The 15,969-nt window shown below is 46.8% G+C and overlaps 1 protein-coding gene across 1 annotated transcript in view; it reads right to left on the bottom strand.

The window, feature by feature from the left end:
• Lancl1 (LanC like glutathione S-transferase 1) overlaps positions 1 to 8,578 on the bottom strand; it is a 34,703-nt gene extending 26,125 nt beyond the window's left edge. The window contains exons 1-2 of the mRNA XM_006974962.4: positions 8,194 to 8,578; positions 3,579 to 3,696 (exon numbers count right to left, since the gene is read on the bottom strand). Coding sequence (XP_006975024.1) covers positions 3,579 to 3,696; positions 8,194 to 8,274 — 199 coding nt within the window. The 5' untranslated portion in view covers positions 8,275 to 8,578. The remainder of the gene's footprint in view (positions 1 to 3,578; positions 3,697 to 8,193) is intronic.
• Positions 8,579 to 15,969: the final 7,391 nt, after the last annotated feature.

The raw sequence follows: 15,969 nt of genomic DNA, 5'->3' as shown, positions 1-15,969 counted from the left end.
GAAAACACATTTTCTACAAAAGAAGGCCAGAGATTTCAGTTTTTTGCTGCAATGTTGAGAAAAACTTCTAGAACTTACTTTATGCCCAATCCTTAATAACCTACCTGTAGGCATATTAGTAATCACCTGTCCCTCTGCTGCTTTGGTAATAAGGCTTGGTTCTCTACTTTTCAAATTCTGTTCATATTTTTTAAATAAAATACTGAACTCTGATTGGTCATAAGCAATTCTAAAATGATGTATCAGGTTGTCAGGGCTCAGACTACTCCATCTCAGAGACCTTGGGAAAATCTTCCCTTACAAACATACACGATGAACACAAATGCAGTAGTTGGTAGGAAGCATGCACACAGACTCACTCCAAAGGCAAAGGACACGGCTCGTGAAGCAGGCTTGCAGGACAGAAGCCTATCGTTGTCTGCTGTCTGTGTGACCCCAGAACTGGGTCTCGCTCGGCTTCCAGTTCTCAGCTCTGACACGGAGACCCTCTACAGACTCCACACGGTGGAGACACACATGGGCACAGAGCAGTGGACTAAAGGAGAGCACCTGGGGTGGGATCTGCTCTCCCCGCTGGGCACGGATGTCCGTGCGCTGTCACTCTGTCATGCCAATGTCAGAGCGACTGTTCACAGGAGCGGTGCCTGGATCTCTACTCTTCTTTCCAAGATCACAGAATTCTGCTTCTCTACCACAGTGTAAAAGGATAGATGCCAGGGGTGTGAGGCTTAATGATGGCATCTTAAATTCGACTGAAACTACACAGTTAACACTCTTGGTTCTGTGAAATAGCCTCATGTTCCATTTCAGAGCAAAAGCCGTGATAGGCCTCGCAGAACAGTTTGACAAGCGAGGCCTGCCCACCTTCCTCCTCCCCCACTTTCAGTGTATCTGCATGTAGTGTGCACGTGTTTGCACACATGTAGACTTGTGTGCGTGGAGGCCAGAGGTTGATGTTAGGTGTTCTCCTTGGCCATTGTACACCTTATTTGCTGATACGGTCTCTTGATAACCCTGAAGCTGGCAGATTTGGGTAGTCTAGCTCGCCAGTGTGCCACGGGAAACCATCTCCACCTCCTGAGTGCTACAATTACAGGGGCGCTTGGTTTGGGATTACAAGCGGGCTGCTATGCTCTCTTGCACTCTAGTTGGGATCTGGGGCACTCCAGCCCCATGCTTGGGAAGCAGGCCCTTTACCCTGAGCCATCCTGCCAGCCCCTGATTTGCTGCAAGTTTTGTTTAACCATGGACATAGTAACCCTTACTAACAACAGATTTTGTACACATGCGGTCATTCCAAAGTTTCTGCTTAGCCGAGCCAGAATTAACTATCAGACCACACTAGTAGGTGGAACCAGATGGAAAGCTTCTAATTGTAATGCTCATCTTCTAAAGCAAGCATCACACAGAGGCGCCCTGGCAGAAAGCTGAAGTACCCCGTCCCTGAGTCTCAGGTTTCAATGAAAGACAGAAAATGGAAAAGCTATGGGGGTGCACGTGTTTGGATGTAAGTACAATGTGGTACTAAACACACAGTGCTTCCTCCCAGAACCCGTTCATCTTCAAGGCTCGCTAAGCAAGCGGACAGCACACAGGCAACCAGGCAGCTGGGCAGCCTCATTTGTACCTTTAAATCTTCAGTCAGGAAGGAAATGACACCAGTTGTCACTAGACAGGAGTCCATAAATTGTAAGGTTACACAAGCCTTACAGATTATGATTTCCCATGGTTGAATCAGCATTGTATCTTAATCAACTCAGAGCTTTACATTTTCAGACTGAATACTGGCACAGGACAGCCTTTTATGTATCGGAACGCTGGAGGAGACAGTTTATTTTACGTGGGGATAATGATATTTTAACTGCGTTCGATGAGGGGACATTGGGAACCTTGCCTCGAAAGCCATTAGCAAATTTATCTACAAGCTTTTATGCTTCCTCAGAAACCCACCAGCAACTGAAGACATCCTCACCGCTCAGTGTGCCCATCTGCCCCAGCCGCTTGCCTGCCACGGGAGCTCTTCCCAGAGCCAGCACCGAGAGCGAGCTGCTTGAGGGTAAGGCAGCGAGAGCTGAAGGGGAGGCCGCCACAAACGCAGCCAAAACGCTTGAGCCAGGCACATTCCGGTGAGGAGAAAAAACAGCTCTGCTGAAGGAGTATGACTTTTAGCTTCTCAACTAAGCCTAGCAATTCAAGACGTTTGATGGATGGCTTTTCCTGACCTTGTCAAGTTAGTCATTCAAACCCGAAACCAGTCAGCCGCCATCTCTCTCCCTCCCCCCAGGGAAAGTTCTTTAAAATGACACGAGTCCATGTGAACAGGTGACTCAGGGATTTGAGTCCTTTTTGTAATCTGCCCTGGAACTATGTCTAACCATCTGCTCAGGTCAATCTGTGCCTCTTTCTCTGGTCAGAGACAACAAAATAAACTTCATAGATAATGGAAATTTCACATGTCCAGGAAAGCATCTGAGCCTAGGCCTATAGTCTATAACCTTGCAGAGAAGGACATGTCATGGCACCTGGGGAGGGAATTATTCTGTTTTCTCCAAATTCTGTTATTTTAAAATAAAGATAGTAAAAGTCTTCATTAGTGAGCTGAGTCTGTCAATTACACTATAACTGAAATTACAGTAGGTAAAAAAAATGACACTTTGAGATCTTCCTTCTTGACACAAAATACTTCTTTTATTCTCTGCTCACTATTTCCTGTGTTCAGCTTCTAAAATACCTAACAAACTTAAAACTCAACTGTTTGGACCAATGTTATCTTGCCTTAGGCCAGGCATGGTGGCACACGTCTTTAATCCCAGCTCTTGGAAGGTGGAGGCAGGTGGATCACTGTGAGTTTGCGGACAGCCTCATTTACATAGTGAGTTCCAGGCCAGCCAAGACTGTTACAAAGTGAGACGCTGTCTCAAAAATAAATAAACAAACAGACAAACAAACATATAAATAAACGGTTGGCCCACTGCTCTCTCCAACTATGTTACAGATTTCATCTGTCTTCCCCACCTTGTAAGGAAATGTGACTCTTCACACTAAAGAGGGTTGTGAAGAGCCTGCTGTTAGCCAGCCTCTCCTAGACAGCAGCTCTAGCTAGCAGCCCACACATCAGCGTCCACATTTATTTGTAAAATGCACAGTCCTTGCTTCTGCTTATGAATCACTGAGAAGCTCCGCTGTGGGGTCCAGGAACCTGCATTTTCAGACTCAAAGTCCTATAGCTCAAAATGGAGGCTCCCTATTAGTCAAAGCCTGTGGGAAATGCTACGCACCTGGACGGCTTTCTTCAATATTCTGCCAGCACCCTCCTGTCTGCAGCAGGGAGGCTAGCCGCGGTCTCCCTCGCTTTCTCTCCCACTTCCTCCAGTCTCTCCCAAGAACATGAGCACCACAGTGTGCTTGCCTCCCTAAACAATCTTCACACCGAAGGCTGTCTGTGGGCTGGGGAACACTGCACTCCCAGGACGCACAGGAGGGCCAGCAGGCTGTGCCCACACCTAACTGCTGTGGGAAGTCCTGCTCTGGCTCTCACCAGTGTGCACACACTAGCTCAGTCAGCGCTCGCTCTGTACCTGTCCAGCCGGTGTACCCAGTGCCATCCCGAGGATCTGCTGACTTTAGGCCTCTTTCCATTTGCTGAAGGAGCTCGCGAATCTTATTGGTTAAGCGCTGTGAGAACTCAGGAGTCAGCTGTAGAAATTAAAGAACAACATTTTTAAAAAGAGTAGAAGTCAATCACATTGACAGACTAATAGCTTCATGATGATATTTTCTATTCATGGAAATTAAATATCATGTAAAACTTAAAGCAGCCTTAAAGGTTTAGGTTTTCCAGAAACCATGCTGGGAGCTCATACTGTTTAAGCCAGCACGTTTATTTTAAAAAGTTACCATGAGCCAGGTGAGGGCAGCGCGTGCCTGCAAGCTCAGCATCTGGTAGGCTGATGCAGGAGGCCAGCTACTTTGAGACCAGCCAAGGCTACACAATCAGACCTTGTGTCAAAAGAATAGACCAGGCTGGCCTTGAACTCAGAGATCCCCTTGCCTCTGATGCCCCAGTGCTGGGATTAAAGGTGTGCTCTAAAGGTAGAAATCATTTTCTTAAATATAAAGCTAAAGACACCCACTGGATCTCAGCTGCTGGATTCCAAACTGTGACGATGTTAATCTCCTTAGAAAATACTCTATTTGTTTGTTACTTTTAAGGATGGACAAAGCAGCACTTTAAAAAGCAAAACAAGTCCGTGATGATCAGGAACCTCAAGCACAAAGGACATCAAGCCTGGAATGAGACCCTCAACCAGCACAGTGTGCGGCAGGAGGCCTGGCTGTGTCCTCCTATTACTGGCTGATTGCCCTTGCTCAGCCCTAACTTCCTACTGCAGCCACCTTCCTGGAGTTGGAGAGTTTAACACCTGCCCCATGCATCCTTACAGGCCACCCACTCTGTGCCAAGGGTGTACTCTGATGCTGGAGTGCCGGGGTTAGTGACGCCAAATGAGGGCCTACAGACTGATGGGCAACCTGAGGTTCACAAGTCATATCCCTAAAGGTATATTCTTTTTCATTTTTTTCAGATTGACTTTTATTATATATGATGGGTTTGTGACAGTCTGCCTGTCTGTGAACTATGTGTGTCTGGTGCCTTAGGAGGCCAAAGAAGGTGTTGGATCCCCTGAGACTGGAGTTACAGACAGTTGTGAGCTGCCAAAGGGGTGCTGGGAATAGAACCCAGGTCCTGTGAAGAGCAGCAAGTGCTCTCAATTGTAGGGCCATCTCTTCTGCTTTCTGGAAAAGGCATATTCTTTATGACAGCATCTAGAAAGCATCTTCAAAGTACTGTACACTCTAAGTGACCGAGTGCTTTAAAAAGTCACTTCAATGTGTCAACTATTCAGGAACTTGCTATTGACTTCAGACTGGGATTCCATAAAACCAGTAAAATTTCAGAACAGGGCTGAGGAGCATTACAAGTACAGAAACGAGTTTCATCATGGGCAGACTGTAGTATCAAACCTGAACTGGCCATCAGCAGAGTCTCTCTTTATTAGTCTGGGTGTGTGTACCTGCTCGTGCATGCATGGCAAGCACACGGGGAGAGGGCAGAGGACAACTGCAGGGGTCAGTTCTCCTTCTGCTTGGGTCCTCAGCTTGCCTGGCAGTGCCTTTACCTGCCAAACCACCCCAACGGCCTTACAACCTCATTTTTAAGAGCATCTTGGGTTAGCGAGATGGCTCTGTCAGTAAAGTGCCTGCTTTACAAGCGTGAAAGATTGAGTTTGACCTCTAGAACCAGTATATATAAAAGCAGGGCATGCTGGCATGAGCTTATAGCGGGGTATGCTGGCATGAGCTTATAATCTCAGAGCTGGGGAGGAGGAAACAGGCTGATTCCTGGGAATCACTGGACAGCCAGTCCTGGCCTACTTGGTAAGCTCCATGCCAGAGAGGTCCTATCTCAAAACAAACAAACAAACAAACAAACAAAACAAATAAACAAAAGATAGCACACAGGGAGCAACAAACATTACCCTCTAACCCACACATGTGCATGCCTCCTTGCACACACATGGACATGGAAAGAGCCATTTAAGGTTGTAAGAAGGCAGTGTCAGAAGTACTAGTACTAATAATATTCAAAGATTCACCTTTGTGGAGCATCTCTGAAAAGGTTTGTGGCCAGCGCAGTGAAAAGCACCACTAAGAATCCGCAGCTTGACAGACACTTGCCTGTTATTTAACAATCTCTGCCAAAAGGTTAGGTCTTCAACAAGACTTGAGACACATTTAGTAAGACATAATGGACTTTAGTATCAATATGAAGAGGTCTATAAGTCTCAGAGGTTGAGGAGTAGCTTGACATGACCATACCCATCTTCTGAACAGAGACCATGTGTAATTCATGGTCCTAGTCGGCCTGACATTAGGAGGCTATAGTGAGAACACCTTGGTCTCAGGACAGGAGTCATTTTCTACTGGGCACACAACATTTTAAAAGGTGACCTGCCTGAAAATACTGTGGCCAACATCCCATCACTGAAATTGAAAATGTGAAGAGTCCCTGCAGATGCCAGGAAGCTCCTCCCACATCCTTGTGTTGACAGGAGGCAGTCAATGGTTTGGCTCTATGGTTTGGCCTTTTGGGTTCAACGTTAAAGGACTTTAAAAACATGGATGCAACTTCCTTTGTAGGATCCCCAAACTATGTTCTACCATGTGCCACCTTGTTATTCAGGCTTAGAGTTTGGATTTGTGTCTTTTGTGACATATCCCTTTAATCCCAGTACTTAGGAGATAAAGAAAGATGGACTTTGGTGAGTTTGAGGCCATTCTGGACTTCATAATGAGTTCCAGGCCAGAGCTACATAGTGAGACACTTCAAGAAATGAATGAACCAATCAGTGTTGAGAGTCGGATGTGGTGGCTCACACCTATTAAAGGCTAGCCAGACTGAGCTACAAAGTGAGTTTTAGCTTAGCATTCAAAAATTCAAAGCAAACAGGCTGAGATGCTGTATCAGCGCACCAAAGCATTTGCTATGAAAGCCTGACTCGGCATTTGATTTCAGAACATATAAAAAGCTGAATGTGGCAGTATACACCTTAATCCCAGCACTCCTACAGCAAAATGGGGAGCAGGGACAGGAGTCACCCAGAGGCCTGTGGTCCAGCTAGCCTGGAACACACTGCTCAGCAGTACAAGAGTAGACCATGCCTCAACAAGGCAGAAGGCAAGAACTGACTCCTATGATGTCCAAATGGCTGTAACATGTATGGGCCTGCACAACACAATACAATGAGTGGATACATTTCTTCTGAAGCCAAAAAAAAAAAAGTAAAACAAAACCAGAAAAACCCACACAAATTAAATGTATAAGAAGCACTGATTTATGAGCTGCCTAAAGCCTAAAAGTGAAGTTCCATCATCGGGGCACTTTTTCAAGCTCCCTCTGCCAAGTCAGCACACAGCACCAAGTCTTCTTCCAACCAGACAGGCCTAACTCACACCTCAGCTTCTGATCTGCAGAGGGAGGCAGAACACAGGCCCAGATGGCGACAGGTAGGCCACGGAGGCTCCGGACAAATATACACAGCTGTCCCAGCAGGTAATCCAGTCTTTAAATAAGGGACCCCAGCTCCACACACACACTTCGTTCCCTTCCACATGGCACCTCCATCCTTCACCCCTCTACCGAACGAACGACTAAGGTGTGTTTGCAGAGGTGAGGCGACAGAGCCACATAAACCTGACAGATGTGAACCCCATCCGCTGCCCTAACAGCACCTAAAATGTCTCTCTGCGGCGTTGACAAGTTTCAAAGACATAAGCTGGTAAAATTTTTAAAACATTATGGCCACCGGATACAGCGGCCTTACGCTTTTAATCCTAGTGCTTGGGAGGCTGAGGCGGGAGGATAGTGATTTCAAGGCCAGCCTGGGCTATCGCAGAGTTCAGCCTGGGCTACACAGTGAGTGCACACTCTTCAGCTCTCTCTCTCAGGGATCTGCCAAAAGCAGGCATCCCTTCCAACAATCCAACTCGCCAAGGAGGCATGAGAAAACAGGTCCCTGGTGCCACACCCCAGACTCTCCTCTCCAAGCGCCTCTCCATAGGCAAACGAGTGTAAGGACAAATGATTTTTCTAATCTTTGCCGCCCCCCACTCTCAGCTTTAAAGATGGCCTCGAAAAAAACAGTAAAATCACAAATTATTTCAGGCCCGTCGGTCACATTGCTCTCAGCACCAACGCTAGAAAGACGAACTCCCCACAGGCCCGTGTGCTCTCATTACGCTGTCCAGACTTGCGCACGCTCACTAGGGAATAACGTGGCCCGGGTGAATATATACAGCCAGGTCCCTCACCTCCCTTCGAGGACAATTTTTATAACTGACATTCTGAATACCTGAGGCTAAACTCCCACTATTAACGAGGTTGACAGTGGTTTTTTTTTTTTTTTTTTTATTCCCTACCCATCACGATAAGGCTCGGCACATCCTGCCTTAGACGCTTATGTAAGTCCGCTCCAATCACACATCTTTGGCAAGGGATGGATGAGCGCCCCCCCCCTCGCCCCCATCTTCCAGGCACGAGTGTGGTCGTCCGGAGCTCCCACCTTCCCCCGCCGGGGGTAGGGTGGGGTGGGGAAAGGGGGGAGTAGGAGGCGCTGCAGGCCAGCCTCAACTCACCCTCCCCGTGGAATCAAAGTAGCACTCGGCCAGGGACTTGTTATAGTCGGCGTAAGGGTTCGGGAAGGCCCGCTGAGCCATGACGACGCCGCCCGCGAACCTGCAGAACAGGGGAAAAGAGAGAGCTCGCAAGGGGCGCCGGGGCTCCGGGCTGGGACGCCAACGCGACGGCGGGACAGCGGCTCGGCACGCTCGCGGGACGGCGGCTCGGAGCCCCGCGGGAGCGAGGGGGAGGCCCGTTTTCCACCCACGTCCCACGCCCACGAGTCGGCCGGGTGCAACACGGCGACCACGGGGCTCGCACGCCGCCTCTCCGGAGCGCCGGCCTCGCAAGCGTCCCGGACCGCGCCGACAATAACAGACGCGGCGCGTTCCCCCGCCCCCTTCCTGTAGGCCCGGCCAATCAGCGGGCACGCTGAGGCGGAGGCCCGCCTCCCGGCTTCGGAGTCTTAAAGGCGCCGCGTGCTTGCGGAAGCTCTGGGGAGGCACCTTTCACTCCCCTGGGGCCCCCGCCGCGTTTCCTACCCTCCTTTGTAAACGCGTTGTGAAAGACAGCCAGTTCAGTTCCAGATCCCAGGAGTTGGAAGCTTGCAGGAAGGAAAGGGTCGCTTTCAAACCTCAACGCCCTAGCCTTAACTACACCTGAAAGTGGGGCACTCTGTCTGCAGACACCTGATGCACCTTTTTTAAATTGCATGTCTAAAAGGAGGAAAAAAGGAAACACAGAAAGAAGGGACAATGGAAGGAACAACGATAAAAACAACAAACCACAAGGCCAACACCATCACTACAAAACCAAGATGTTTTAGTTAAATACTTTGGGGACACTTTTTTCTTCAAGACATTGTAAAGGCACCAACCAACGGACAAGTCACAAAAACATCAGGGAATTTATGCAAAAACTCAAATCTCTGCTCTTAGGACACTGAGCCAGCTCTTTAGCCTAAATTAGACTCTAATATTTTTGAAGCCTTATAAAAAATAATGAAGGACAAAGAATGGAGAGCCATCTCCATGCTTAACACTCTCTGTGGTGGAAAAGTTTTTTTGTTTGAAATTAAATCCTACTGGGGGACACATTAGACCCTCTCTGTTCAAAGAATGTGGGAATCCAGTTCTATTATCTGTCCGGGCAGGAGAGATGTCTGGCGGCTAAGAGCTCTTGCTGCTCTTGAGGAGGACTAGAGTTTGATTCCCAGCACCCATATTGGGCTGCCTATTGTGGTTGGTTGTTTTTGCTCTTTTGTTCTTTTAGGACCTGCCACCTAGCTCCCAAATAAGTCACACATATGGAGGCTTATTCTTAATTATAAATACTTGGCCTTGGCTTGGCTTGTTTCTAGGCAGCTTTTCTTAACTTAAATTGTCCCATCTAGCTTTGCCTCTGGGCTTTTATCTTTCTCGATTTCTGTATGCCTTTTCTTTTCTTTTTACTTCGTATCTGTCTGTGTAGCTGGGTGGCTGGCCCCTGGAGTCTTCCTCTCCTTGTTCTCTTGCTCCTTCTTCTCCTCCTCCCAGATTTCTCCTATTTATTCTCTCTGCTGGCCAGCCCCGGCTATCCTTTCTTCTGCCTTACTATGGGCCATTCAGCTCCTTATTAGACCATCAGGTGTTTTAGACAGGCACAGTAACACAGCTTCACAGAGTTAAACAAATGCAACATAAAAGAATGCAACACATCTTTGCATCTTTAAACAAATGTTCCACAGCATAAACAAATGTGGCACACCTTAAAAGCCTACAATCAACAGAACTCCAGGAGATTCAGTGCCCTCTTTTGGCCTAAATTGATACCTATACACAAGTGCACTCCCCCCGTCCCACCCCCTCCCTCCCCACATGGCCAGAGGGGAAGCAAAAAATAAAAAAAAAAACATAAAATGTCGATTCTTTCCCCTCTCTCTTGATTAATGGGCACAAACCTCAGGCCTCTCACTGTTCATGAACTTCCTCTTCTTCAGGTTGTCCCCAGTTCTTCCCTGTGAAGTTGCCACCCCAAACTCTGCCTTAGACTTACTTAAAGGTTTCAGGGGTTTTTTTTTTCTTCTTATAACTTTTGATCTCTCAGAAAATTCATTAGCTCAGTTCCCTCAGAACATTCATGAAGAGTTAGTGAAGGTCCTTAGCGAACATTAAGCTGAAAATATGGAGGTTTAGAGGAGCATGCCTAAGAGAGGAAAGGAAGAGGAGATTGAACATTTTATCAGCTCTTCTTTCTGTAGTTATTGCAAGTTCAGCGTCAAGATATCCCACCACAGTCTTTACATGAGCGATTGAAAGTCCAGCAACATTTAAATACACTAACAGTTTACAGAAGGTGTTACAATTTAAAAACGGTGGGAAGGAGTCACACCATATAACGGGGCCCACATGGAAGGTTTATTGAGGGGAGGGGAGAGAAGGGACAGAGAAGTGGATAGAGACCAGTCCCAGATACCTGGGGACTAGAATGAAGAAAGAGAAAAAGACAGGAGGTGGGCAAGACCTGCCTTTTATAAGGAAATGTAGTGAATGCGCACAGGTGGTGCTCTTAGTGGCTACAGCTGAAGGTATATCCTGTCAGGACCCTAAGGGCAGGCCAGTACAGATGCCTAAATGCTACTAGAAGGAACGTTGCATGATAGTCGAACATTTAGCATGAAACAATGTTTGACAAGGTGACTGTGGACAGAAAGATAGGAGTAGGGCATGGATGGAGGAAGTTTGAAAATCTGAAAGGGGAGTGTTGGTGGCTGAAAGAAGCATGTGCCAGGTGGACAGCAGTACAATGAGATGCTCAGTTCCAGTCAGCACTGCGGACACTGGGAACAGAGGCACTCCTGTAGGGAAGCCAGAGGCGGTTGTGGCGTCCTTTGTCACCCTGCCTTGTTTCACTGAGACAGAGTGTCTCACTGAGCCCAGAGATTGCTGTTTTTCTTTTTGGCTACAGTCAGCTCAATCCCAGAGAGTCTCCTGTGTCCACCAACCCCAAAGCTGGGATCGTGGATTTGTACATTTGGTTTTTATGTGGGTGCTAGGGATCTGAATTCACACCTTCATGTGTGTTCAGTAAGCACTCTTACCCCTGAAGATATCTCTCCAGGCCTAGGCACATGCTCCTCCTCCCCCTCCTCCTCTTCCTCTTATTATTATTATTATAGATTAGGTATACGCATTCTATATATACCAGAAGTCAACTTCTGGATCATAGGAAATTCTCAAAATTAATTTCCCCAATACTGCTAGATTGCTTTCTAGAACCACTGGATTAGTTTATCTTGCTTCTGTTTGGACCTATCAGTTTCTGTCATCCTTACTTGTCTGGCACTGATTGTCTAATAGTCTAAGTTGACCATGTTAGTCTACATCGTCTGTGTCCTGTCTCCCACAAGGACCCCGTCATTTGTTAATTTTCATTACCGATTTAAAGACGGTCTCCAACTGTAGTCATGCTGACATATCTGGAGTTAGAACAGCCCTGTGTGAGCTTGGGGCCTGAAATCCCACCCATCATAGTCCCTATATGTTCACCTGTAGTACTTATGGTGGCTGAACACATTTGTGCCTGACACGGGTTTGATTGACAGAATTTCTCAAGGACTTTCCACTTCTAATAAATTAGGAGTGATTTTTTTTAAGTGTGTCTATTTTATAATATTCCATCTCTTAAATTTGTAAAGCTGTCTTTTACAAACTCTCAGAAAATATCCATTGCACCATTGCCTTTAAAATGGGGGATACTTCCAGAAATTTGGGAAGATTGCTATCAAGTCGAGAAAGCCAGGATCATCTGAGGGTTTGCTACTTCTATCCTCAGACCTCAAATCTCCACAAACCACGGCAGGGACGAGGGTGAAAGCGAGGTCACAGCTGGGAAGGGGCTTCAAGCACATCTCTTAGTTTAGGTTGGCTTCATTCCGTGTCACCATTCAGGATTGTAGATGTCTTCCACTTCAGTGTGTTACCCTTCTCACACTGTCCATGGTGGTCAGAGGTACACCTGTGTTCCTGCCTGAGGGGAGGTCCGGCATGCACAGGCTAGCAGTGGAATCTATCACCCCCCTCATGTCTCCACTGGTAAGCATTAAGCCTCATGGCTGTGACTGGCTGCCCAGGGAGCTATGAAAGGAGGTCATCTTTTGACCCACTCTGTGTCTAGCTTTGATGTACAAAGGAGATGCTTGGTTTGGTGGGTAGTGGTCTCTTATGCACAGTGGAAGTGTTGATAACTGATAGTACCTATCTGCTAGCAGAGGGCAGCACAGTTTTGTTTCTGTGCTCCCCCCCCACCACCACACCCACCACCTCTGTTCTTGTTGACGGCACTGTGGCTGCCTATGGTGCATCTCCTTGAATTTCGTTAGTTATATCATTGATCTATGGGAGGAGATAGACCACGAGACTCTACATTATGTCCTCTTTTAGAAACATCTCTACAACACACACACACATACACACACACACACAAACACACACAGCCAATGGCTTTTATTTATTCCTCAACTTCTACCTGATTTTATCTTATTTTAAGAGTAGTCTATTTTCTTTCCAGATCAAAAAACTATAAATTAGCAATTATCTAAGTCTGACTTTACTATCATTGTACTGTTGGTTTAACATTCAGTTGGGGCTATGAACAACTGAAGCAACTTCCTGATTTTCCCATCGTACTGACCCCACTGATTGGAAGTGCTATTGGCAGCAGAGGAAACAGGCATGTAAACAGATGTTCACCAAGCACACCGTGGGATACTTTTAATTTCCTGGAGATGATGTTTCCAAAGTATAGACAACACTGCCTCCCTGCCTGATCAGGACTGTTATCAGTGTGCTGACAGGTTTCTTTGTACCTATAACTGCTGGGCAAGAGCTCCTGTTATATGAAACACAGGAATGCTGGGCTTCTTTGGGAGATTAAAAAGACTGTGAGTATAGAAAGTTGGTCGAAGATGTTCAAACATTTAGACAGTTTTCTCCATTTCCTATTAACCCTTTAGAAGGGATCTTGATCAACCCCACAGCTCATGTCTTTAGGAGCAAGAAGAGAGAGGCTTTCCCATCTGTTGTTGAGAATGCATTGGTGAAATTATTAAGGCCACTTCACATAGTTAAAAGGGAGATTTATTTAATGGCGTAACTTACAAATGAAGGGATAGTAGATTGCGGGTTCTGGGGAAGAGGCACAGCAGTCCGGCGGTGTTCTCTGGAGAACTCTCCTTGGTCTACCTCTAGCTTCCAGGGTACAGGAAACAGAGTGGCACATCCGGATCTCGGGTCCTCTCTTGGCCCCTACCTCGTAGGGGTGATAGTTACCGAAGCCTCAATGGGGGTTGGAACTTCCAGATCAAGCTTCCAGATCTTGTAGTGGGTAGCTGGGATGGCTACCCACTACAAGAATGTGTGCCTGTGTTGAGTTGTCGAGGCTACATAGAGCTTGTTTTCTACATGCATGGTATATACAGGTAAGCCAGAGATGAAAAAACTATCACGGACCTGGACCTGCACCTGGCATCTGTCTCAAAATCAGAAAACATTACAAGTTAAGAATATATTTTAATTTTTTATTACATTTATTTATGGTGTATGTGTGTGCTTGCATGCGTGTTGTGTGTGGAGGGTAGAGGACAACTTGAGGGACTTTGTTCTTTTTCTTTTTTTCCTTCTCTTTGCGTGGCTTCTAGGGATTGAACTTGGGTTGTCAGGCTTGGCAGCAAGTGTCTTTATTCGCTGAGCCACCTTTTGGGCCCTCAGACACCACTGACGAGGTAAATTGCATTTACTTCCATCCTCACAACACAACACAAACGCATGCCGTGAGGTGATACATCTTCATCCTTGGTTTGTCCCTGTTTGAGATGCAGACCAGCCTGTCCCACTGGCTGAGGAGAAGGCAGCAGTAATAAGAGTGCTTCGTGTCAAGTTACAGACCTGCCTTACAGTAGGCAGTTTTCAGTCACTAAAAGAAAGCATTAAAAACTTCCAGCTTTCCCAATAGCCATGCTATCTAAACTTCATTTTTCTTTTCTATTTGCTATAAGAATCAAGAGGTCAAATGTCAAGGTGAGTAACTGTGGACTTTACCGTGAGAAGCCAAAGAAGCTGCCTCAGTTGGGCTATGTGTATCTGGAAATAGAGCTCATAGACCAGGGAAGAGGCTTAAGAATGTGCTGGTCAGCTTGTTACCACCATGTTGCATCAGTCGCATCAGTTTTGAACCATTTGTGTTGCGGGTCTGACTGCAACAGCCATCGATCAGGCCGAGCTGCAGGAAGGACCTTCCTCCTTCATCAATACAGAACCTGAGCCACAAAGCCTGGCTTCAGGGCTGTGCTCTGGACTGGCTGAGAAAAAGAGACTCAGACTCCAAGGAGTCACACAAAACTTGCTTGAGGACTGATTCTCATACATCATCACTGTTAAAGCTCATTTATAATACAGCTTCTCCAGCTTCCTGCCAGATAGATACTGTGTCGTGGGGGAATCCGGTTGACTCTGTGTTATGAACATCTTCATACAAATCTCTCGTAGGCAAGATTTGCAGACGAGGCTGGACTGTTATGTGATTCACTTGCAGTCTCGAGTTTGGCATATTCTGATTCTAAAAAAAAAGAGAGAAGAATATGAAAGAGTATAGTTTGAATATTAAAAAACCACGGCTATCAATAACAAGCTGGAGTTCTGCAAAGGACTGATTTCCAGTTTACATCTGGCACATCGTAGTCCCTGAAGTATTCTCTGGACTAAAGCTAAGAAAGAGAACTAAAGAGAGGGAGGGAGTGAGAGAGAGTAGGGAGGGTGAGAGGGGGAAGGGAGGGAGGACAAAGGAAAGAAGTGAGAGAGGGTCTTGTGTCCCCACTTTAAGCCAGCCTGGGCTTCTAGGCAGTATTTTGAATATTTTATCTAGACACTTCAGAGAAGGGCCATTCCTAACTTTTGTTTTTCTCAAGACAAGCGTTCTCTGTGTAGCTCTGGCCATCCTGAAACTCAGACTGGCCTGACCTGCCCCTGCCTTCATGTGCTGGGATTATAGGCATGCACCAACCAGGACCACCTGTCTTTTTTCCCCCCCTCAACTCCACTTCTATTTCCCCAGGATTTCTCTCTTCGATGTGACATATCTCTCGACCATATGTTCAAACACGTTTCTAGCCGAGCGGAGAAGCACCAGCCAGGGCAAGTCTTCTGGGAGTCCTGTGCTTTCCCTGGACCTCAGGCGGAAAAATTCCACTCCACACATTTCTTCTGTGGGACTGAAACTCCATAATATGTCTCTCCACTGCCGAGCCAGAGGCTTCTGGGGAGGGCAGCAGGAAGCTTGCTGTCACTCTTTATACAAATGCTCATAAACCTTCAGGACATTCATTGTGGTTGGCAGGCACATAAAAAGGCCGAGAAGGGGAGACTGGCCCGTCGTCCCCTCCTAATAACAACAGCTTGTGTTCATAGGACCTTGTCTGTGCGCCAAGTGCTCTATGGACTCCTGTCCATCGTTAAAGCAGTCCCATGCGTAGCTATTTGAAATTCATTAAATCAGCTGCCCACTGATGCGGTGGGGGTCAGTCTTGCCTGCACATAGGAATTATCCAGAAGCATTAAAATTTCTAGTACTCAGGGCTCGGCAGTGGAACAATTACATCTGAATCTCTCAGGTGGGAGCTCATGAAACTTCTGATAGAAAAGAATTCCCAAACCTTCTTCCAATCCGGCCCTCCTTATTGCCTCTTTCTCCGGATCTCAGTTCTGAACATTGGGACCTCCTCTCGTTACAGTGAGCGCCACCTGCTTTCACATTTATTT

This window comes from Peromyscus maniculatus, chromosome 13 (genome assembly GCF_049852395.1).
Source record: "Peromyscus maniculatus bairdii isolate BWxNUB_F1_BW_parent chromosome 13, HU_Pman_BW_mat_3.1, whole genome shotgun sequence".
NCBI classification, from domain to species: domain Eukaryota; kingdom Metazoa; phylum Chordata; class Mammalia; order Rodentia; family Cricetidae; genus Peromyscus; species Peromyscus maniculatus.
Note: the sequence above shows the minus strand (reverse complement) of the source record. Positions and strands in the feature narration are given on the sequence as shown.